The sequence below is a fragment of the Schistocerca serialis genome, chromosome 12, assembly GCF_023864345.2.
Source record: "Schistocerca serialis cubense isolate TAMUIC-IGC-003099 chromosome 12, iqSchSeri2.2, whole genome shotgun sequence".
Taxonomy (NCBI): domain Eukaryota; kingdom Metazoa; phylum Arthropoda; class Insecta; order Orthoptera; family Acrididae; genus Schistocerca; species Schistocerca serialis.
In genome coordinates, this window is record NC_064649.1 from 40,077,459 (window position 1) to 40,100,706 (window position 23,248).

The 23,248-nt window shown below is 43.9% G+C and overlaps 1 protein-coding gene across 1 annotated transcript in view; it reads right to left on the bottom strand.

The window, feature by feature from the left end:
* Positions 1 to 984: 984 nt before the first annotated feature.
* The window catches only part of LOC126428185 (sclerostin domain-containing protein 1-like), a 469,785-nt gene continuing 447,521 nt past the window's right edge, over positions 985 to 23,248 (bottom strand). The window contains exon 3 of the mRNA XM_050090098.1: positions 985 to 5,278. Coding sequence (XP_049946055.1) covers positions 4,950 to 5,278 — 329 coding nt within the window. The 3' untranslated portion in view covers positions 985 to 4,949. The remainder of the gene's footprint in view (positions 5,279 to 23,248) is intronic.

The window sequence follows — 23,248 nt, forward strand, 5'->3', positions numbered from 1 at the left end:
CAGATTCAGTCTTTCAAATGTTAAATATATCCTGCAAGTACCATGTGAAGATGGAGGTTGGATGATTCGAAAATATTCCACAAACAAATTGCGAACATCACTGTAATTATGGTCATGTTTCTATAATGTTTACAAAACGAATACTTACGGTTCTGGTGTTAACTTTCTATTCATTGTTTTTCAGATAACAACAAGTAACCTAACCGCAAACTGTTCGGGTCAACTGACTTATGGGTATGACACAGCAGTCTAGTTCACAACTGACTACTACTACACTATGCAAAACAAAGTCTAAGGACTACAACTGACTTATGACCCATATTGTATGATTTGAAAGATTTGTCCTATGGAACACTGTTCTCTTCCCTTCATGAGTCATTCAGTGCTAACAGTTATCAATCAACACCTCTAAATCTCAGAACTTTGTCGGAATGACATTACTGAATATGTTACCGGGATAAGCACAAGTTGCAAATTTTGATACCAGAAGATGCAAGCTAGTAAGAACAAGAATCTCTTGCAAACTGAACATAGTCACTATTTTTAATAAATTGGTCCACATTGCTAAGTTACCACCACTGAATATTTAAAAAGTAAAACAGCACGATTTACAGTAAGATGACCAATTTTACATTATAAAAACAATTATACAGCATTTACAGTACTGACCTTCGGTTATGTGATTGTAACTGTACTTCTTGTATTGTCAATATTATTACTGTTTATCAGTGGTAAAGCTTATTTTATTGTAAACAGTCAATAGCGAATAAAGATTGAATCTCATGCCAATGTAGGAGGCATTTGTGAAAACATTGGCAGAGTTTGTGCACTCTGGGTTTGTGGTCAGCAATATTTCCTCCAGTTTGCCGCCGGCAATGTGCTGAGACACTCTGGTGGAGGAAGTGTTTACCTTGATAAACAGGAATAGGATAGGAATTCTGAACTGAAAAACATGTGATAAGTGGAGTGAGGGAAAAATGAGAGTTGAGTAAGAAGAGTTAGTTTTTATTTCTTATAAAGTTGTGGAACTTACATAAAATAGTATGTTTTATACTAAAGCAAACCTCCTCACTAAAAATTGTGCAAAATGAATTACTTCACAGTTCTGGAGTAGATTTCTGTAAACACTTAGATAAAGTTTTAATTCCTGTTTCATATGATCAGTTTGTCATCATATCCATTTGGAATCACCAGGAGCTGAATATGAAAGATGACAAGAAGGATCTCATAATGCAATTACGGTAAGGTTTTGCCATGAAAATTAATAAATTATTATTAAAGTGTGTTGATGGTATAATCACTGCTAATCTAAGAAGTTAGACATAATATTAAGCTAAAAAAATAAATAATTAAGAAACAAGCCATCATATTCCAATAATTTAAACTGTTGACCCATCTTTTATTACATAAAATATGTTAATTTGATTTTTTACATAAACCTAAAGAAAAATAGCAGTCAAATATGCATTTTAGCAGTTTTCTTACAACTTGAATGAAACAATATTACATTTAAAGCACAAAGAACTGATGTCTGCAGTCTCTTAACATAAAATAGAACAAAAGCATTTACATTTACAAATGATAATGATTATTACATTTTTTACCTCTTATGTTACTCTTAATGTAAACACAACATTATCAATTATAATTTATGACAAGTTATAAAGCCTCTATCGTTTAGGTTGTGAGGTTTGTGGTCAGTTCATGCAGCTATCCATCAACCCCCATCATTTTCTTAACCTTTCCTGGCTCCTAGGCAGTCCCTGGTAAACAACATACTACATTGTATTTACAACCATGCCAGTACCACATGTAAACATGGATTTATGGGTTTTAAAAACTTAACTGTTCTTTCCCTGTAATTTTGTAGAACATGTTACATACTTCATGCCAAGTGTGGCACTATTTTGCCTAAGTGTCCTAGGTCAGCAATATTTCCTGCAGTTTGCCACCGTCAATGTGCTGAGACACTCTGGTGGAGGAAGTGTTTACCTTCTGGCACAGAGAGCTGAGAGAGGACTGTAAGCAGAGCCACAAGTGTTGACAATGCACGTCGGCTACTAGCAGAAGTTTGGCCATAAGTCGATGTGAGGTGTGTTTGTGTGAGGTCACCCGCATGCACGGCAGTTATGGGCTGCAAGCTGAACAGTCTTGAGGTGCTGAAACCTGTGACTAAGGAGATCAGTTGCAGTGTGCCAGTGTTGTCTGCAGGCCACACATGTGGAATAATACTATGTCTGTGATGTGTATTTAGCTAGCATATTTACTTAACATGTATTGTAATCTGCTGTTTGCTAAAACTGCTGTTGTCTGACAACTACCCACACACAGTGGGTCACTAGGCTATGTTAATAACTGATATGAGGTGGCCACCCACAGTGTATTATGGTATCTGATTGGATTCTGACGATACTGCTGGTTATTTATTTAAGCAGAAGGGCTGACTGGACCACATCTCGTTACCTTAGAAAAAATCTGAGGAAGAACCAGAAGTTGAATTTGGTTGTTTCAACACAGAGTGGTGACGCTAACCATTTGGCCATAGGGGCAGTCAATGGAATGTATCTAACAAATAAGAAGAAGAGATTGGCCTAGGCCAAATCCAACCAGTCAGTAGACTGATGACATAAAAAAAGAATAGGTGCCCATATCTGGTACTATTATTACTCACCACAATAGCGAAGTGCTTCAAGAACCCACTTCTTTGACACTGGTTGGTGTGTTGGCCTCTGATCAAATCCACCTCATGAATTAATAACACTGTCAGCCTGGATGTGATTTTTAGGTGATTTTCCAAATTCGTCTAGGTAAATATCAGGCTGGTGCCCATGTTCTGCCACAGATACACAATGCACAAACGCTTTGAAAAATTATGTTGTATATGACTGTGCAATGAACACTAGATGCAGTCAAAGAGGGTACATGGATCGCTCTGCTGGAACGGAGCTGCTGGTAGCTTGAAAATCCCTTTAAGAGTGTTGATACCATCATAATAATAGTATATATATGGGTGTTATCGGTTTTCTGTGAAATAGGCGAAGTGCCATATTGGTCCTGAGCTTCACTGGCTGGAAAAGGGGACTGAACAGGATGAAGGATCTGGTAAGATTATTCTTTGTGTATGTGGAATACAAATGTGTAAAATGGTGAAAAGAATAATGTATTGTTAACACAATGGAATACACATCACTATGTACTAGTTCATTCTTGTTGTTTGAGACCACCTCCTGTTGCATGCATTAGTTCTAATAGTTCAACATTACTGGCTGTGATGTAAACATTAACTTGGAGGCTCTGGTCACGCATTTCAGTCATTTGAACTACATGTTATTTAGTGGCAAAAAGACCCAAGGAATGCTTAGAACTGGTAGCTGGAACATTTTCTGTGCTTCATACTGGGAGGTGCACCTTACAGAAATATTCAGTTTGAACTACTATTGTTGAGCTGTTGCTTTAACAAAACCATTTTTACAGTGCATCTGAGGAATAATTACTGGGGAAAGTCTCAGGAGCTAATTGTATGAGCTGTAAAGAACAACAAGTGAGTTTATTTTGATATTGTATAATTTCTATAGAGTAAATAAAGAAAATTCCTAACTCACATGCTCAGTTTATTGTGGATTTGTGACGTGTATTGTTGCCTGCCTAGGAGATCGATGAGCATCAAGCCTGTTTCAACTTATTGAATCAGTTGCAGATCATCTTTTCTCTCTCTTTTCTTTTTTCTTTCTTTTTCATATTGTTTGTAATATAATCACATCTTAATAGGGGATACAGAATAAATTATGCCACTGTACCAGAAGGAGGCCACGTAACCTACCAGTATGGCAGAAGAATTGAAAAGAACCAAGAGGTGCCAGTGGTGGTCTGTAGCCTGCTTTTGCTTCTAAACACAATGTTGAATTTTGCCAGGCAGTGAAACTGCAGTGAGAATATTACCAATCCTTTCATGAAGTATTTTGCAATCATTAGCCATAGTCTCAATATAATTATAATAATAGCAATGAAATTCTGATACAGAAGATTGCAAGATAGAGAGAGAATGATAATCAGCAGTGACAGTTTTCAGTGACACAATTTGTGTGAACATGCCGTGGGGCTAATGGTAATGATAGGGTGGATGCTGTGAATTTTGTATACATCTCTGTGTTGCCGCAGCCCTTTAGACGACTATTGTTCTTATTGTTCTCAGTCACACAGCTTCAGTATCACTAGCAGCCCCCATGCTTTGCAGACTATGTTGCAAAATGTAAGTGCGCTAATCTCATCATACAAAGTAGAATAGCAAGTGCACCAATAGCTATTTGTCATAAACTGTCAGAATTATTTTATAAATCACTGTGAAATGAACATGAGTTGCAACACCCATATCTCCATCCCACTTCAGATCCTGACCCCACAGCTGTTAACGCAGTTGCAAACCCAGGTACTTGGAAACTACTGCATATTGTAACATTTCATTAATTTCATTATTTCATGACAGGAAAAAAGTGGCAGCAATATATAGTTTTCTGAATTTTTTTATGTTCTTTACAAACTTTCACAGTGTCAGCCAGTCACTGCCTTTAGTCTTAAGATGACCAATAGCATAGTGAAATGCTCATGTGTTTGTGTTTTAAAGATATATACAAAAAATAACATGAATCATTTAATCTACTAGACAATATGTCATTGTCCCAAAGTAATGTATCGAACAGAATGAAACACCTAGGAGCTCTGTCATTTGGGGAACAGTACATCTGCCGCACATCTCGGGCTCGCGAGGTTCACCTTGCAGAAATGCACAGCGCACCAGTGCCAGCATGCTGTCAGTATTGTTGGGCTATTGTTCTGAAGTGGCTGTTACTATGAGCTATTGTCTCAGTGGGCGAAACTCTCCACCCCACAGAGCCGAAGTCTGCATTTCATGGTGTGTGGCCATCTCGTGAAGGCACGGTGGCCATCTCGTGCTATAGGCCGGCAGCTTCGGGCGGTCGCCGGTGGCGGCGCTGGCTGCGTGGCCGGCAGCTCTTGACGAGGCGCACGTGGTAGAAGCGACGCGAGCCGTCCTGGCAGAGCAGCTCGACGCGTCTCCTGCGGGTCGCACCTTCGACACATTGCTGCCTCTCTCTTTGGGCCGGGACTGCCTGCGACTGCTGTTGCTGCTGTTTGCGGCGGCGGCCGTGGGAGGGTGCACGGTCTGCACACACCACTTCGTGTACAGGATACGGTGATGAACACAGCCCGTCAGAGATGAACCGCTTGGACCGCAATGACGGGCATGCCTCCTCGACAGCACCTGCAAACACAAAAACATATGTCTATAACTCTTGGAACCAAATAACCTGTACGAAAAACCTTCAGACTTTGAGATGAATGTAATAATTCCCATTCCAAAGAAATCAGATGCTGACAACCGTGAATATTAATGCACTGTCAGTTTTATATGTCATGAAAAATGCTGACACGAATTATTTACAGAAGAATGAAGAAACAGGTAGAAATGGGTCATGGAGAAGAATAATGGATGCTACCAGGCTCCACCACTAGTAATTTCGTTTCCCGTTCCATTCCCAAACAGGGAAAGGGAAAAACTATTGTTTGATGCCTCCTAAATGAGACCTAATTTTTTGCATCTTACGCAACATGTGCGTTGGCGGCAGTAGAATCGTTCTGCAGTTGGCCAAAATGCTAATTCTCTAAATTTGCTCAATCGTGCTCAAAAAGAACATCACTTTCCTCCATCGATTCCCATTTGAGTTCATGAAGGATCGCCATAATACCTGCGTGCTGATTGAACATACTGGCAACAAATCTAGCAGCACACTTCTGAATTGCTTTGATGCGTTCCTTCAATCTGACATAGATGGCATACCAAACACTTAAAGAGTACTCAAGAAGGTGTCGCATAGTGTTCAATACATTGTTTCCTTTATAGGTGAAGTACACCTTCGCTAAATTCTCCCACTGAACTGAAGTCGAGCATTCACCTTCCCTACTACCAATCTGGCGCACATTCCATTTCATATCGCTTTGCAATGTTACACTTAGATTCTTTCTTTCTTAGGGTCTTTGTCCTACTTTAACGCAGTGTCTGCCATGTTACTCTCGATTTGACAGTGTTAGTTGCAGAGGGTGGATTGATACTCTTCCTGCTGCCCCCCTCCCCCCTCCCCCGACGACGGAATTAGCATACCCCTGCTGTCTTTGTCTAGTGTAAGACATGGAATAGTGCGAACGGTTTCAAACGTCTGTGAGTCGTGGAACTGAGGTGGAACATGGGGACCAGCCCAGTATTCATCTAGTGGGATGTGGAAAACCCCCTAAAAACCACATCTATGCTGGCCGGCAAACTGGCCCTCGTCATTAATCTGCCGGGTAGATTCGATCTGGGGCCGGCTCGCATACCCGAGTCCAGGAAGCAGCGCATTAGCACTCTCGGCTACCCTGGCAGGTTAGTGTTACACCTAGATATTTAATCAATATGAATTGTGTCAAGCAGCACCCTGCTAATACTATATTTGAATGTTATAACACTCCGTTTCCTACTCATCCACATTAACTGACAATTTTATATTTAGTGCAAGCAGCCATTCATCACACAAACTAGAAATTTTGTCTAAGTCACTTGTGCCATCCTAAAGTTAGGCAAACAGCCGCACGTTGTCGCTCACACTGTCCATCAAATCTTTTATGTTTATAGTGAACTAGCTTAGTATTGCTTCTTTCGCGTAGACTGTATGGCCTGCACAGAGTGTTTTTCCTTTTTTTCTTTTTTTGTCTAAATTTTACGCTGTTCACAAACTGCATCAGCTTCTAAACTTTTCACGTTGATTGTGGCTATAGAAGTATGGTATTTTCCGGAGGCACTTCTGGGTTGCATTCAAAAAGTATTGATATAATCAATCAACCTCAGATAGAATAAGAAGCGAAATATTGCAGTCAGTTTCGACCTGAAAGACTGGTAAATAATGTACCCTTATTCTTATTAATTGAAACCAAAAAGAGGCATATTACTGTTAATAATATAATTGAACTATAAAGTTCCAGTTAACGAAATGTAAAGCCAATATGAAAGGACCAAAAATCGATTCTGGTCGCTGGACTACAAGGTTTTTGTTAATCATTCAGTTTGCCTTCTTGTGGTGGTATTTCCATAGAAACTCCCAGTCTCTAATGCATCTTTCTTTATATCCAACTGAGAAACGACTAGTTTGCTTTGAAACTCTTTGCAATATACCGAAATATTTCGTTAAAAATTTTGATCTCCTTTTTCATCCCCTCAGGGACTGAATATCGAAAAAGAGTGAGACACGTATTTTTTTTTTTTAATTTCTAACAGAGAAGCCAAACACAAATCTTCATAGATTAAGGTTTAAAAATGCTTTCATAATGAAAACAAAACATTTCATCCCGTATTTCACCCTGTTAAGGGCTGCATTCCCAAAAACACTGAATCACATATTATTTATTTGTAACTGAGAAATCAAACACAAATATTCAGAGATATAGCATTGAAACACTTACAGTAGTTCTTTAAGAATGATTTCGTTTTTTAAAAAATTCACCCCCATAGTCCGCAGCTCGTGGTCTCGCGGTAGCCTTCTCGTTTCCAGAGCAAGAGGTCCCGGGTTCAATTCGCGGCGGGGTCAAGGACTTTCATTTGCCTCGAGATGACTGGGTGTCGTTGTGTCGTCCTGATAATCATTCATCCCCATTACGGTCGGAGGAAGGCAATGGCAAACCACCTCCGCTAGGACCTTGCCTAGTATGGCGGTGTGGGTATCCCGCATCGTCCCCTACGCTCTGTCAAGGAGTATGGGACCTCATCATCCCCCCGTAGGGGTTAAATTTCCAAAATATGTTGAAACACGTATGTCTTTATTTCTGACAGAGGAACCAAATATCAATTTTCGTAGGTCTAGCTTCAAAGTTGCCTTAATACGGCCATATTATCAAAAAACCTGTCATCCCGTATTTCACAACCTTAGGGGTGGAATTTCGGAAAGTCCCTTCTTAAACTTAGCCGAGTGGTCTAAGGCGCTGCAGTCATGGACTGTGCGGCTGGTCCAGGCGGAGGTTCGAGTTCTCCCTCGGGCATGGGTGTGTGTGTTTGTCCTTAGGGTAATTTAGGTCAAGTAGTGTGTAAGTTTAGGGACTGATGACCTTAGCAGTTAAGTCCCATAAGATCTCACACACATTTGAACATTTTAGGCCGCTGTGCTCGAGCGGTTCTAGGTGCTTCAGTCTGGAACCGAGCGACCGCTACGGTCGCACGTTCGAATCCTGCCTCGGGTATGGATGTGTGTGGTGTCCTTAGGTTAGTTACGTATAAGTAGTTCTAAGTCTAGGTGACTGATGACCTAAGATGTTAAGCCCCATAGTGCTCAGAGCCATTTGAACCCTTCTTAAACGACGGCTGCAGTATAATATCAGTATCCTCCCCAAATTTCGAGTTAGGCGGGACATTGCCTTTTATACACAAATCAAAACAAGTTTTGTATCACCTCGGTTCCGAGAGTTCCGGAATCTGTACAGAAAACTGGAATAGAAATCAACATAAACACCATTTCCGCCTTTTTTATTGCTTATGAAACCCACACATTGCATGTTGTACCACCATACAGCGAAACCTTCGAGGTGCTGGTCCAGATTGCTGTACGCACCGGTACCTCTAATACCCAGTAGCACGTCCTCTTGCATTGATGCATGCCTGTATTCGTGATGGCATACTGTCCACAAGTTCATCAAGGCACTGTTGGTCCAGATTGTATCCCTCTACAACGGTGATTCGGCGTAGATCCCTCAGAGTTGGTGGTGGGCCACGTCGTCCATAAACAGCCCTTTTCAATCTATCACAGGCATGTTCGGTAGGGTTCATGTCTGGAGCACATGCTAGCCATTATAGTCGAGCGATGTCGTTATCCTGAAGGAAGTCATTCATAAGATGTGCACGATAGGGGCGCGAATTGTCGTTCATGAAGACGAATGCCTCGCTAATATGCTGCCGATATTGTTGCACTATCGGTCGGAGCATGGCATTCACGTATTGTACAGCCTCTACGGCACCTTCCATGACCACCAGCGGAATACATCGGTCCCACAAAATGCCACCCCAAAACACATAAGGAACATCCATCTTGCTGGACAGTGTTTAAGGCGTTCAGCCTGACCGGGTTGCCTCCAAACGCGTCTCCGACATATGCGACACTCATCGGTGAGGAGAAAGCGATGCCAGTCCTGAGCGGTCCATTCGACAAGTTGTTGGGTCCATCTGTACCGCGCTGTATGGTGTCGTGGTTGCAAAGATGGATCTCGCCATGGACGTCGGGAGTGAAGTTGCGCATCATGCAGCCTACTGCACACAGTTTGAGCCGTAACACGAAGTCCTGTGGCTGCACGAAAAGCGTTATTCAACATGGTGGCGTTGCTGACAGATTTCCTCCGTATGTAGCGGTCATCCACTGTAGTAGTAGCCTTTGGGCGGCCTGAGCGAGGCATGTCTTCGACAGTTCCTGTCTCTCTGTATCTCCTCCATGTCCGAACAACATCGCTTTGGTTCACTACGAGACGCCTGGACACTTCCCTTGTTGAGAGCCCTTCCTGGCCCAAAGTTAACAACGCGGATGCGATCGTCTAGGCATGGTTGAACTACTGACAACACGAGCCGTGTACCTCCTTCCTGGTGGAATGACTGGAACTGATCGGCTATTGGACGCCCTCCATCTAACAGGCGCTGCTCATGCATGGTTGCTTACATCTTTGGGCGGGTTTAGTGACATCTCTGAACAGTCAAAGGAACGTGTCTGTGATACAATATCCACAGCCAACGTCTATCTTCAGGAGTTCTTGGAACCAAGGTGATTCAAAACTTTTTTTGATGTGTGTATATAAATATAAGGGCAGTCCTATCATACTTCTCTGGGGAACTCCTCAAGATCCTTGCTTCTGATGAACACTCACTGTCAAGGACAACGTACTGGGTTCTGTTACTCAAAAGTCTTCGAGCAACTCACATACCATGAAAAACCAAGACGTTAGGACACATATTAGTATATAAGCTGAAGATATTCTAACCTACATTCATAGTCTTTGTAGTTTTAGAGAAAGCATTCGGCGGTGTTGACTGGAATATACTCATTGAAATTTTGAAGGCAGCACTGATAAATACGGGAAGCGAAAGGTTATTTACAATTTGTACAGAATGCACAGTGCGTTTATAAAAGTTGAAGGGGAGCAATGGCTGAGAAGGGAGTTAGACAGCGTTTGTGGCCTCTCCCCAGTGTTACTGAACCTGTACATTGAACAAGAACTGAATGAAACCACGGAGAAATTTGGTAAGGGGATCGAAGTTGCGGTTTGCGGCGACGTTGTAATTCTGTCATAGACGCCAAAGGACTTCAAAGAGCAGCTGAATTTAATGGATAGTGTCATGTAAAGCGCTTATATGAACATCAGCAAAACTAAAACAAGGATAATGGAATGTAGCCGAATTAAATCTGGTGATGCTGAAGAAATTAATCGGGAAATGAGGCAGTAAACTTAGTAGATGAGTTTTGCTATTTGGGCAACGAAATAAGTGATGATGTAAGAAGTGCAGAAAACATCAAAAGCAGAATGGAACAAGAGAAAGCTTCTGAAAAAGAGAAATTTGTTTACACTGAACGCAAATTTAAGTGCCAAGAAGTGTTTGCTAAAGATATTTACATAGATGATATACAGTTCAGACAAGAAGGGAGACTTTTAAACTGCGGTGCTACAAAAGAGAGGTGAAGGTTAAGACGAATAATCGAGTAGCTAATGAGGAGGTACTGAATCTAATTGGGAAAAGAAGTTTATGGTCAACTTGACTAAAAAAAGGTCAACTTGGGTGGTGGGTTTGGGGAGTAAAAGGACTAAACTGTTGGGTTTTCAGTCCCTTTTTCCGAGGTCACACAGGTGTCTCGGATGAAAACCATACTCAAAAAAAAAAAAAAAAAATTGGTCGACAAAATGTGGTGGGATGAAAATTGAAGGGGGAGACCAGTAAGGAGATTCTGTGAGAAATAGCCCGCAGAAGTTGTGCAGGTATGAAGAGATTTGCACAGGACTAGTTAGCAAGTAGAGCCGCATCAAACCTCTCTCCAGGCTGAAGACCACAGCAGCAACAACAAGACCAGGTTAGGACGTTCAGGCTCTTTTTTACATCTACATATGCCCTCCGTAAGCTACCTTTGGTGTGTTGTGGAGGGTACTTGGTCTACCACTTGTGGCGAAACAAGCGCTGTATCGTTTGAGAGCGAGTGTGGCGGGACTCACCCCAGTTCTCTGCTAGTAGCGCCACGTCACCATAACGCGTCTGTGCATAGCACTCAATTATTGCACCATAATTAAGAATGAAATTAAAAGGAAGTTGCTTTTTTCAAACTTTGTCAACAAATACTTTAGTGTAATAATGTTTAAACTGTCAAGTATCAGATTGATTAGTTCAATATTTTACCTACATACAACGTTTTAAGAAAAAAATAAAGGCGCTAAATAATAAAGCTAGGAAGCCAGAAATTGGTCATAATGTGCAGATGTATGTCAAAATATTTTGGTTATAAAACACTGAAGGCGCTAAATATTAGACTTAGAAATGTGAAAATTTGTATGACGCTTAAGTTCAACATAAAAATAATAAATAACTACGTGACCCCATTAAGCTAGCTCTAACAGTTTTCGAGTAATGTATTGAAAACTAAATTTGGAACAAGAATGTCCTTATTTGTAGTAGATTAAGTATCTGTTATATTAATGCTAGAAAGTTTTGGTTACAACACGTGATGAAACCTATTAAATAATACAGCTATAACAAGTTTTATGACCTTGATAATAACAACCAGATTAGATTAGATTAATAGTTCAGAGGTCATGTTCTACTGTCAGTTCCGTTATAAAAATTTTAGAAGGCAAAAATTTTAATTCAGGCGAACTACAACTTTTTATGTGGTTTTAACCAACTTACCTACATGCGTACAAAAATTACGAAGACTCTAATTTGATTCATGACATTGTTATTAAATATTGTGTGTCCGAGAAAGTGGCCGTTTAGAGACCGCTACCTTGTGCATAAGGCGGATGACAGCATCTGTTCCCTTGGCCGTCCGCTGCGCCATATATACAGCCCGAGAGGAAAAACTAGGCTTCACTTCGCACCCAGCCACCGCAAGATCAGCGTCAGTCAAACGCCGGAGTGCGCGCTGCCTCAGATGACGTCAGAGACAGGCTGTTACAAAACGCTTATTTTCAGTAATAATAGAAAGTGAACTCGCCAGGACTGTACACCGCCCTGGATCGCTTAGATTTCGCAAAAGTAACTGTTAGTGTGCCGCCTGTAATGTTAACAAATCCGCATGGCAAATGGTGACAATTATTTTCCACTTTTGTGGCGAGCATTTATTTTGATTATCGGAAGTCAGAGCGAAAGACAATTTAGTAGGAACTTACCGTAGAGGTCGCCTCTGAAATGCTCATAGTGCTGTTTAGGATAGAGACTTACTGTCAGTATGAACGTAATGATTATTACAATGTTGTGCGTGTGAAATTTCACCAAATATATGTATCGATTAGAACTCAAAAAGTAACATTTATAATCATAGCCTTGATCCCGCCGAAGAGGTAGAGAATAGAAACATTTCTTTCAGTGGGCTGGACAAGAATGTGGACTTGCAGACTGGGAACTATGGTCAGTAAGTTCTCCATCGCTTTCTGGCTGGCCACAGAAATAGTTGCCAGACTTTCGTAAAAGACGGCGAACAATATTTACAACAATTCCAAGCCGGCCGGAGTGGCCGTGCGGTTCTGGGCGCTACAGTCTGGAACCGAGCGACCGCTACGGTCGCAGGTTCGAATCCTGCCTTTGGGCATGTATGTGTGTGATGTCCTTAGGTTAGTTAGGTTTAATTAGTTCTAAGTTCTAGGCGACTGATGACCTCGGAAGTTAAGTCGCCTAGTGCTCAGAGCCATTTGAACCATTTGAACAATTCCAATTTCCTCCTACGAATAATGATTTATTAATAATTTAATCCGCCGCCCCACACACTGTCACTTTCCCCTTCTCCTGTTCCACTCGTGATGGTCCGCAGGAAAAACGATTGCTAGTAAACATCGGTTTGAGCGTCAATCTAATTCTACCTTCACGGCTTCTGCGATATATGTACACTGAGGTGACAAAAGTTATGGGATAGCGATATGCACATATACAGATGTCGGCAGTATCTTGTAGGCCTACACAAGGCGTAAAAGGGCAGTGCATTGGTGGAGCTGTCATTTGTACTCATACGGTTATGGTCACATGACGGGAGTGGTAGTTTCAGCTAGACCCACAGAGCATTCTATTTCAGAAATAATTAGCGTATTCAATATTCCGAAAACTACGGTGTGCAGAGGATACCAACTTTTAGCCATAACCTCTCCCCACGGACAGCGCAATGACCTACGGCTTTCACTTAACGATCGAGAGTGGCGGCGTTAGCGTAGAGTTGTCAGTGCTAACAGACAAGCAACAGACAAGCCGCAGAAGTCAATGTGGAACGTACACATCCGTTAAGACAGTGCGACGAAATTTGGCTTTAATGGGCTATGGCAGCAGACGATCGACGCGAGTGCCTTTGCTAACAGCACGATATCACCTGCAGCGCCTCTCCTGGATCCACGACCATATGGGTTGGACACTAGACGACTGGCAAACCGTGGCCTGGCCGCATGGAGACGAAATGAGCGTTTGGCGTCACTGGCCGGGAGGCCCCTTGCGGGGCAGGTCCGGCCGCCTTGGTGCAGGTCTTATTACATTCGACACCACATCGGGCGACCTGCGCGCCGGATGGAGATGAAATGATGATGAAGACAACACAACACCCAGTCACTGAGCGGAGAAAATCCCCGACCCAGCCGGGAATCGAATCCAGGCCCGTAGGACTGCAATCCGTCATGCTGACCACTCAGCTATCAGGGCGGACGCCTGGTTGCATGAGTGATTGAATTCGTCGCTGGCGAAGAAATTGTGCCGATTTAAATCCGTCGACGTTTGCTAAAGGTGTACAGAGGCGGTGCAATAGACTTGAGGAAAGTGAGGTGATGGATACCACGGCATTTTCAAGGTAGTGAAACGGCTGTGCATGACAAGCCACAGCCCAGTCGATCCTCACAATGAAGAGCGTCTTGATCAACTCATCCGTGCTCACCAGTGGATAACGACCAGAGAATTGTGCGCAAAGCCGAATGTCGGCTCTACTGCACCGGAACAATGCTGGAACATCTTTGTCTGTGCGAGATGTGTTCTGCAGATGTTTACAGAAGAGCAAAAGCCCATCGAATGGAAATTTGTCGGGGCCTGCTGGACCGATATGAAGTTGAAGGTGGCAGTTTTCCGAATAGCATCGTCACCGGAGATGAGACGTGGTGTCACCACTAGATGCCGGAATCCAAAAGACAGTCCACAGAACGGCTACATGCGAACCCTCAGTCAAACAAGCAATTCAAGACACAGCTGTCTGCAGGCAAAGTGATGTGCACAGTCATCTAGGATAGCCAGGGTGTGGTTCTTTTGGATGTTCTGGAGCCTGGAGAAACTGTCAGATCAGCACACTCAAGACGACACTAACTAGGCTGAAAGCTCAAATTTCCATTGTGAGGCCAGAGAAGAAGACTTACACTACTGGCCATTAAAATTGCTACACCAAGAAGAAATGCAGATGATAAACGGGTATTGATTGGACAAATATATTATACTAGAACTGATATATGATTACATATTCACGCAATTTGGGTGCATAGATCCTGAGAAATCAGTACCCAGAACAACCACCTCTGGCCGTAATAACGCCCTTGATACTCCTGGGCATTGAGTCAAACAGAGCTTGGATGGTGTGTACAGGTACAACTGCCCATGCAGCTTCAACACGATACTACAGTTCATCAAGAGTAGTGGCTGGTGTATTGTGACGAGCCAGTCGCTCGGCCACTATTGACCAGACGTTTTCAATTGGTGAGAGACCTGGAGAATGTGCCGGCCAGAGCAGCAGTCGAACATTTTCTGTAAAAAGAAAGGCCCGTAAAGGACCTGCAACATGCCGTCGTGCATTATCCTGCTGAAATGTAGGGTTTCGCACGAATCGAATGAAGGGTAGAGCCACGGGTCGTAACACATCTGAAATGTAACGTCCACTGTTCAAAGTGCCGTCACTGCGAACAAGAGGTGACCGAGACGTGTAACCAATGGCAGCTCATACCATGACGCCGGGTGATACGCCAGTATGGCGATGACGAATACACGCTTCCAATGTGCGTTCACCGCGATGTCGCCAAACACGGATGCGACCATCATGACACCGTAAACAGAACCTGGATTCATCCGAAAAAATGACGTTTTCCCATTCGTGCACCCAGGTTCGTCGTTGAGTACACTATCGCAGGCGCTCCTGTCTGTGATGCAGCGTCAAGGGTAACCGCAGCTATGGTCTCCGAGCTGATAGTCCATGCTGCTGCAAACCTCGTCGAACTGTTCGTGCAGATGGTTGTTGTCTTGCAAACGTCCCCATCTGTTGACTCAGGGATCGAGACGTGGCTGCACGATCCGTTACAGCCATGCGGATTAGATGCCTGTCATCTCGACTGCTAGTGATACGAGGCCGTTGGGATCCAGCACGGCGTTCCGTATTACCGAACCCACCGATTCCATATTCTGCTAACAGTCATTAAAATTGCTACACCACGAAGATGACGTGTTACAGACGCGAAATTTAACCGACAGGAAGAAGATGCTGTGATACGCAAATGATTAGCATTTCAGAGCATTCATACAAGGTAGGTGTCGCCACCGACGTGCTGACATGGGGAACGTTTCCAACCGATTTCTCATACACAAACAGCAGCTGACCGGCGTTGCCTGGTGAAACGTTGTTGTGATGCCTAGTGTAAGGAGGAGAAATGCGTACCATCACGTTTCCGACTTCGATAAAGGTCGGATTGTAGCCTATCGCGATTGCGGTTTATCGTATAGCGACATTGTTGCTAGCGTTGGTCGAGATCCAATGACTGTTAGCAGAATATGGAATCGATGGGTTCGGGAGGGTAATACGGAACGCCGTGCTGGATCCCAACGGCCTCGTATCACTAGCAGTAGAGACGACAGCCATCTTATCCGCATGGCTGTAACGGATCGTGCAGCCACGTCTCGATCCCTGAGGCAACAAATGGGGACGTTTGCAAGACAACAACCATCTGCACGAACAGTTCGACGAGGTTTGCAGCAGCATGGTCTGTCAGCTCGGAGACCACGGCTACGGTTACCCTTGACGCTGCATCACAGACAGGAGCGCCTGCGATGGTGTACTCAACGACGAACCTGGGTGCACGAATGGCAAAACGTCATTTTTTCGGATGAATCCAGGTTCTGTTTACAGCATCATGATGGTCGCATCCGTGTTTGGTGACATCATGATGAACGCACATTGGAAGCGTGTATTCGTCATCGCCATACTGGCGTATCACCCAGCGTGATGGTATGGGGTGCCATTGGTTACACGCCTCGGTCACCTCTTGTTCGCAGTGACGGCACTTTGAACAGTGGACGTTACATTTCAGATGTATTGCGACCCGTGGCTCTATCCTTCATTTGATCCCTGCGAAACCCTACATTTCAGCAGGATAACGCACGACCGCATGTTGCAGGTCCTGTACGGGCCTTTCTGGATAGAGAAAATGTTCGACTGCTCACCTGGCCAGCACATTCTCTAGATCTCTCACTAATTGAAAACGTCTGGTCAATGGTCGCCGAGCAACTGGTTGGTCACAATAAGCCAGTCGCTACTCTTGATGAACTGTGGTATCGTGTTGATGCTGCGTGGGCAGCTGTACCTGTACACGCCATCCAAGCTCTGTTTGACTCAATGCCCAGGCGTATCAAGGCCGTTATTAAGGCCAGAGGTGGTTGTTCTGGGTACTGATTTCTCAGGATCTATGCACCCAAATTTTGTGAAAATGTAATCACACGTCAGTTCTAGTATAATATATTTGTGCGATGAATAGCATCTTATCATCTGCATTTCTTCTTGGTGTAGCAATTTTAATGGCCAGTAGTGTATGAAGTAGGCAGATTTTAACCTCTTAGGGTTGAGCGGATACGACGACACCTCTGTGCTACGATACGAGTGCCGCATAGCGGCTTCTGCTATTACAGAGACGACGAATGCATGTGAGTGAGCTTCCCTGTCTCTTAACGGACGTGGCGAGTACTATACACTCGGTCCTCAGTTATCGGAATAACGAGAGAAGTTGTACGAATGTATGAGAGGACGGGAGCAATGTTCTGTTACATACACGAGAAAATTCGCGGTGACCTTGGAAAGCAAGTTTCGTTGTATTTATTTAAAGTTGTGCAGACGTACGTCAATTACCCTTCAATGACTGTCATTTAGCACACTATTCAAAGACAAGCATAATGTGCAACATAAGATACTCTGAAAACCTACAGCACCACATTTGCAAACAACTTGATATTAACGGAATCACTACCCTAATGGCATAAAATGCCAGTAAACAGTAATAATAATTTGTAGACAACTAATGACTACCTGCAAAAAAAAAAAAAAAAAAAAGAATTCCAACACAGCAGCTATAAGCATATATGATACGCCACCCTGTTCACAAGTTATTTTTTGATGTTATAGGCCGGCCGAAGTGGCCGTGCGGTTAAAGGCGCTGCAGTCTGGAACCGCAAGACCGCTACGGTCGCAGGTTCGAATCCTGCCACGGGCATGGATGTTTGTGATGTCCTTAGGTTAGTTAGGTTTAACTAGTTCTAAGTTCTAGGGGACTAATGACCTCAGCAGTTGAGTCCCATAGTGCTCAGAGCCATTTGAACCATTTGAACCATTTGATGTTATAATCTATGCCTAAAATTTCCAATAAAGATTTTGCTTATTTTTAGGTTTCGCATAAACCTGCGATTTCAGTCCACAGATTCCGAATTGTATCCCCATTATGATATTTTCATCCTCAGGATGCCACGAAGCCACTCCTTCTTGGACTGAAATTACCGGTTTCTCACGCTCCATATTTCGTGTGCGAGAGCGCCGGTCGATTGGAACTAAGAGACTGAACAAAACTTCACCCACTGTCGTCGGAAGTCTTTACGTTCGGCACACAAGATCGGCTATAGTGTGAGCGCGCACGTAGGGGCGTACTGGTTTGAAATAATCGGCCATCTCCGGCCGATGTCGGTCGTCGGCGGAATCCACCGATGTCGGAGCCACTGTGACCGCAGCCTTAGCGAGGTAGGGCGGCTGGCGTGCCTCTACGATACAGACAGCTTCACCGTAGGAGAGGCCAGACTCACACATTGGCCCCGAACAAAGAACCACTCGGTACTTGCAGCGGCAACTGGATGATTGACTGCGCTGGCTTCACTGTGCTGTGCTACGAACGGCTGAATTCAAGGATTTTTTTGTGTGGAGGGGGGGCGGGGGGGGATGGGGGACATCAGCCTTTTGACTGGTTTGATGAGACACGCCACCAGTTCCTCTCCTCATGACCTTTTACCCAACGTTTTGAGTTATCTGTTGGATGTGTTCTAATCTCTGTCTTCGTCTACAGTTTTTACCCTCTACGGCTCACTCTGGTACAGTGGTTCCCAACTTTTCTGACACTATTACCCGCGAGTGCAATCAGATAGAGGCGTCTTGTGACGGTCCAGGCGGCTCTCCCCCCCGTCGGAGGTTCAAGTCCTCCCTCGGGCATGGGTGTGTGTGTCGTCCTTAGCGTAAGTTAGTTTAAGTTAGATTAAATAGTGTGTAAGCTTAGGGACCGATGACATCAGGAGTTTGGTCCCATGAGACCTTACCTCAAATTTTTTTTGCAATCAAATATTGGCTAGTGCCCACCCCCCTCCCCACAACATCAACAATATTAGTACCTAACTGAACTTCAGAATGAAAAAGAATTTTCTTCGAGTGATTTTTTTTAAATAATGAAAGATAAACGATGTTTGGTTTTCCTAGATGTCTTATTGAACCCGAAAGAATGGCTCAATGCGACAATTTATACCGCTTAATTCTGGCAACGTTTTATTTATATTTATAAAAGGATGAAGTAATTCTCAGTGCATCGCGAGTGTTACCTACACCTCCTCCTCAGAAAAGGAAGGTAACTATCGACATTGATACAAAACGTGCTTCCTCTGCACCGCTCCTGTCCCTTGTGCCACCTGCTTCACTCACACTCCGCAATGCCATTTTAAAATCGACCAAGTCAAAGGATGTACACTTTAACTACTGCTTGTGTACCCCTGAAATGGTAGAAATTAGAAGAATTTTGGTTGCCTGTGCTTTGCGTCTAACTACTCCCACAGTGAAACGTAGAAGCCATTCCATAATTACTCCTGTGTTGTGACCTCAATTAGATCGTTTATTGTAGCGAAGTGAATAATGGTTCAAATGGCTCTGAGTACTATGGGACTTTACATCTGAGGTCATCAGTCCCCTAGAACTTAGAACTACTTAAACCTAACTAAACTAAGGACATCACACACACAGCCATGTCCGAGGCAGGATTCGAACCTGCGACCGTATATATACAACTCGGAGAAGGCACTTTCATGAGGTATGTAAGAATAGCGATTTTACAAAGAATGCTCTACGGCATCAGGCCCTTACCTAGCTTGCATTTATTCTGAATCTCTAGTCCAGCACAAAGTCCCAAGCGACTGGAAAAAAAAGAAGAAATACGCAGGTTACTCCAGTATACAAGAAGGGAAGAAGAACGGACCCGCAAAATGACAGAACAATATCCGTAAATTCGGTTTGCTGCAGAATCATTCAGCATATTGTCGATTTGAATACAGTTCACTTTCTTAAGACTGTGAATCATATGTCCACGAATCAGCATGGTTTTAGAATGCATCGCTCGTGCGAAACTCAGCTTGCTCTTTTCTCACTTGATATACTGAGAACTATGGATGAAGGGCAACAGGCGGATTCCATTTTCATAGATTTCCGGAAAGCATTTGACACTGTACCCCACTGCAGGCTGCTAACGACGGTACGAGAACATGGAACAAGCTCACAGATATCTGAGTGGTTCGAAGAATGTTTTAAGTAACAGTACCGAGTATTTTGTCCTCGACGGCGAGTGTTCATCAGAGACAAAGGTTTCGTCAGGAGTGCCCCAGGGAAATGTGATAGGCCCGCTGTTGTTATTATAGGCTATACATAAATGATTTGGCGGACGGGGTTGGTAGCAATCTGCGGTTGCTTGCTGATGATGCCTTGGTGTGCGGTAAGGTGTCGAAGTTGTAGGAAGATACAAGGCGACTTAGATAAAATTTCCAGTTGGTATGATCAATGGCACCTAGCCCTAAATGTGGAAAAATGCAAGTTAATGCTGATGATAGGAAGATCAGACCCGTAATGTTCGGATACAGCATTACTAGGCGTAACGTTGAGACATGAGGTGGGACGAGCATGTGAGAAATGTAGTAGGGAAGGCAAACGGTCTACTCTGGTCTACTGGGAGAATCCTGGGAAAAAGCGGTTCACCTGTAAAGGAGACCGCATACAGGACGCTGGTGCGACCAGTTCTTGAGTACTGCTCGAGTGTTCGGGATCCGTACCAGGTCGGATCGATCAAGACATCGAAGCTGTTCAAAGGCGGCTTACTAGGTTTGTTACCAGTAGGTTCGAACAACACGTAAGTGCTATGGAGATACTTCAGAACTCAAATGGGAACCCCTGGAGGGAAGGCGACGTTCTTCTCGAGAAACACTACTGCGAAAATTTAGAGAACCGGCATTTGAAGCTGACTGTAGAACGATTCTACTGCCGGCAACATACATTGCGCGTAAGGACCACAAAGATAAGATACGAAAAATTGGGTCCATACGGAGGCATATAGACAGTCGTTTTCCCCTCGCCCTATTTGGGCGTGGAACAGGGAAGGAAATGGCAGGTAATGGTACAGGGCACCCTCCGGCACGCAGCCAACGGTGGCTTGCGGAGTATCTTTGAAGATGTATATATATGATCGATTTTACTGTCACAGATGGATACAAATTGTATGTGCAGTAGGTGGACTATGTGACGAACAATAAAGATGACTTTCATACATTCGTTTCACAAGCTTTAAACTCTAGCACATTGTCTCAACCGTTAATGCTACTATTTGAAATAAAAAATGTAATTACTGCTAACTTCTGTAATCCGTACTACAGTTTTACGAGATAGTGATAATAATAATAATCTTCTGAAAACAGTTTCGAGACCCAGACATTACGAACCCGTTTTTTAGCTCTTAGAATATTTCATTTTACCCCTCAGGGGGTAATTACCTCCAGTTTGGGAACCATTGCTCTAGTTCTGTGGAAGTTGTTCTCTGATTTCTTAATACCCTGTCCCTTCCTCTTATCAGTATTCTCCACTCGCTCCTCTCTTTGCCAGTTCTGCGGGGCCTCCTCATTCGTAACATCATCAGTCCGAAACTTCCTGGCAGATTAAAACTGTGTGACCGACCGAGACTCTAACTCGGGACCTTTGCCTTTCGCGGGCAAGTGCTCTACCAACTGAGCTACCGAAGCACGACTCACGGCTGGTACTCACAGCTTTACTTCTGCCAGTACCTCGTCTCCTACCTTCCAAACTTTACAGAAGCTCTCCTGGAAGGTAGGAGACGAGGTACTGGCAGAAGTAAAGCTGTGAGTACCGGCTGTGAGTCGTGCTTCGGTAGCTCAGTTGGTAGAGCACTTCCCCGCGAAAGGCAAAGGTCTCGAGTCCAAGTCTCGGTCGGTCACACAGTTTTAATCTGCCAGGAAGTTTCATATCAGCGCACACTCCGCTGCAGAGTGAAATTCTCATTCTGGAATCATCAGTCCGCCTACTTTTTGGTATGCTTCTACAATACCACATCTCAAACACTTCGATTCTCGATAATATTCTTGTCGGGTCTGCAGCCGAATCATAACGCCATCTTGACACAATATTCCAACGGTCCAGCTGGCCGCCATCTTCAGGTGAGAGTGCTGGTACACGATGTCGCCGGAACTGACTTCTCAGCGCAAGCGGCGGCCCCTAATACAGGCCGCAGAAGGGCCAAACCGCGTGCGCGAGGAGGTGCCGTAACTGCCCTCTAGCGCAAGTAAACATACCGCGCTGCCAGTGGCGGAAACAGGCGAAATCGAGATGTCGCTGTCAAAAATTAAAAATTATTCCGACGATCGAAACACAGACCGTTGTTTTTTAATGTGTGATAACACCGGGTTCCAAGTCTTACTTAAAAGGTAACCCTTGCCTCTATTAATAAGATTATCAGATTCTTTTAAAAAACAGCCCCAATAGCGAGATGCAGGGGCAACCATTTGTGTCTCGTCATACGGCATTCTATGTCCCTCGGTGAGACAGTGCTCCGCCACTGCAGATTTCTCAGGGTGAAGCAACAGTGTGTACCGCTGGTGCTCAACACATCGGTCCTGAATGGTCCGGATTGTCTGACCAATATAAGCCTTCCCACAGTGGCAAGGGACCTTTTGCACACCGGGCTTCCTCAAACCCAAGTCATCCTTAACAGAGCCAAGAAGCGCTCTAATCTTGGCTGGCGGACGAAAAATACTTTTGATATGATATCTTTTTAGAATTCTTCCTATCTTCGAGGAAATGCTCCCAGCAAAAGGTAGAAAAGTCTCCGATTTGCAGGTATCTTCTGGTGGTTCAGGCGAAGGTCCAAACTGGAAAGTACGACGGATCTGTTTATCTGTATAACCATTCTGCTTGAACACGACCTTGAGATGGTCCAATTCTTGTGTCAAGCTATCTCCGTCTGAAATGGCATAAGCTCTTCTCGCCAACGTCCGCAGGACCCCCGTACGCTGGGACGATGGATGACCAGAGAAGTTTCGGCGAGATCGTGTACCAGCACTCTCACCTGAAGTTGGCGGCCAGTTGGCCCGCTGAAATATTGTGCCAAGATGACGTTATGATTCGGCTGCACACCCGAGAAGAATATTATCAATTATTACGCCGGGAAAGCCTCCGTAATCACACTTCGATTCTCTTCTTCTCCAGTTTTGCCACAGTCTACGATTCACGTCCACACGATTCTGTACGACGAATGTACAATTTCAGAAACTTCTCATACAAATTAAGACAGATATTTGATCCTAATAGACTTCTTTGGTAGTTTCGGATTTCGTGAAGGGAGTGTTATTGTGCTGCTACAGCTTACAGTTTTTGTCAATGTTCTAGTTGAGGCTATTCGCGTGCGA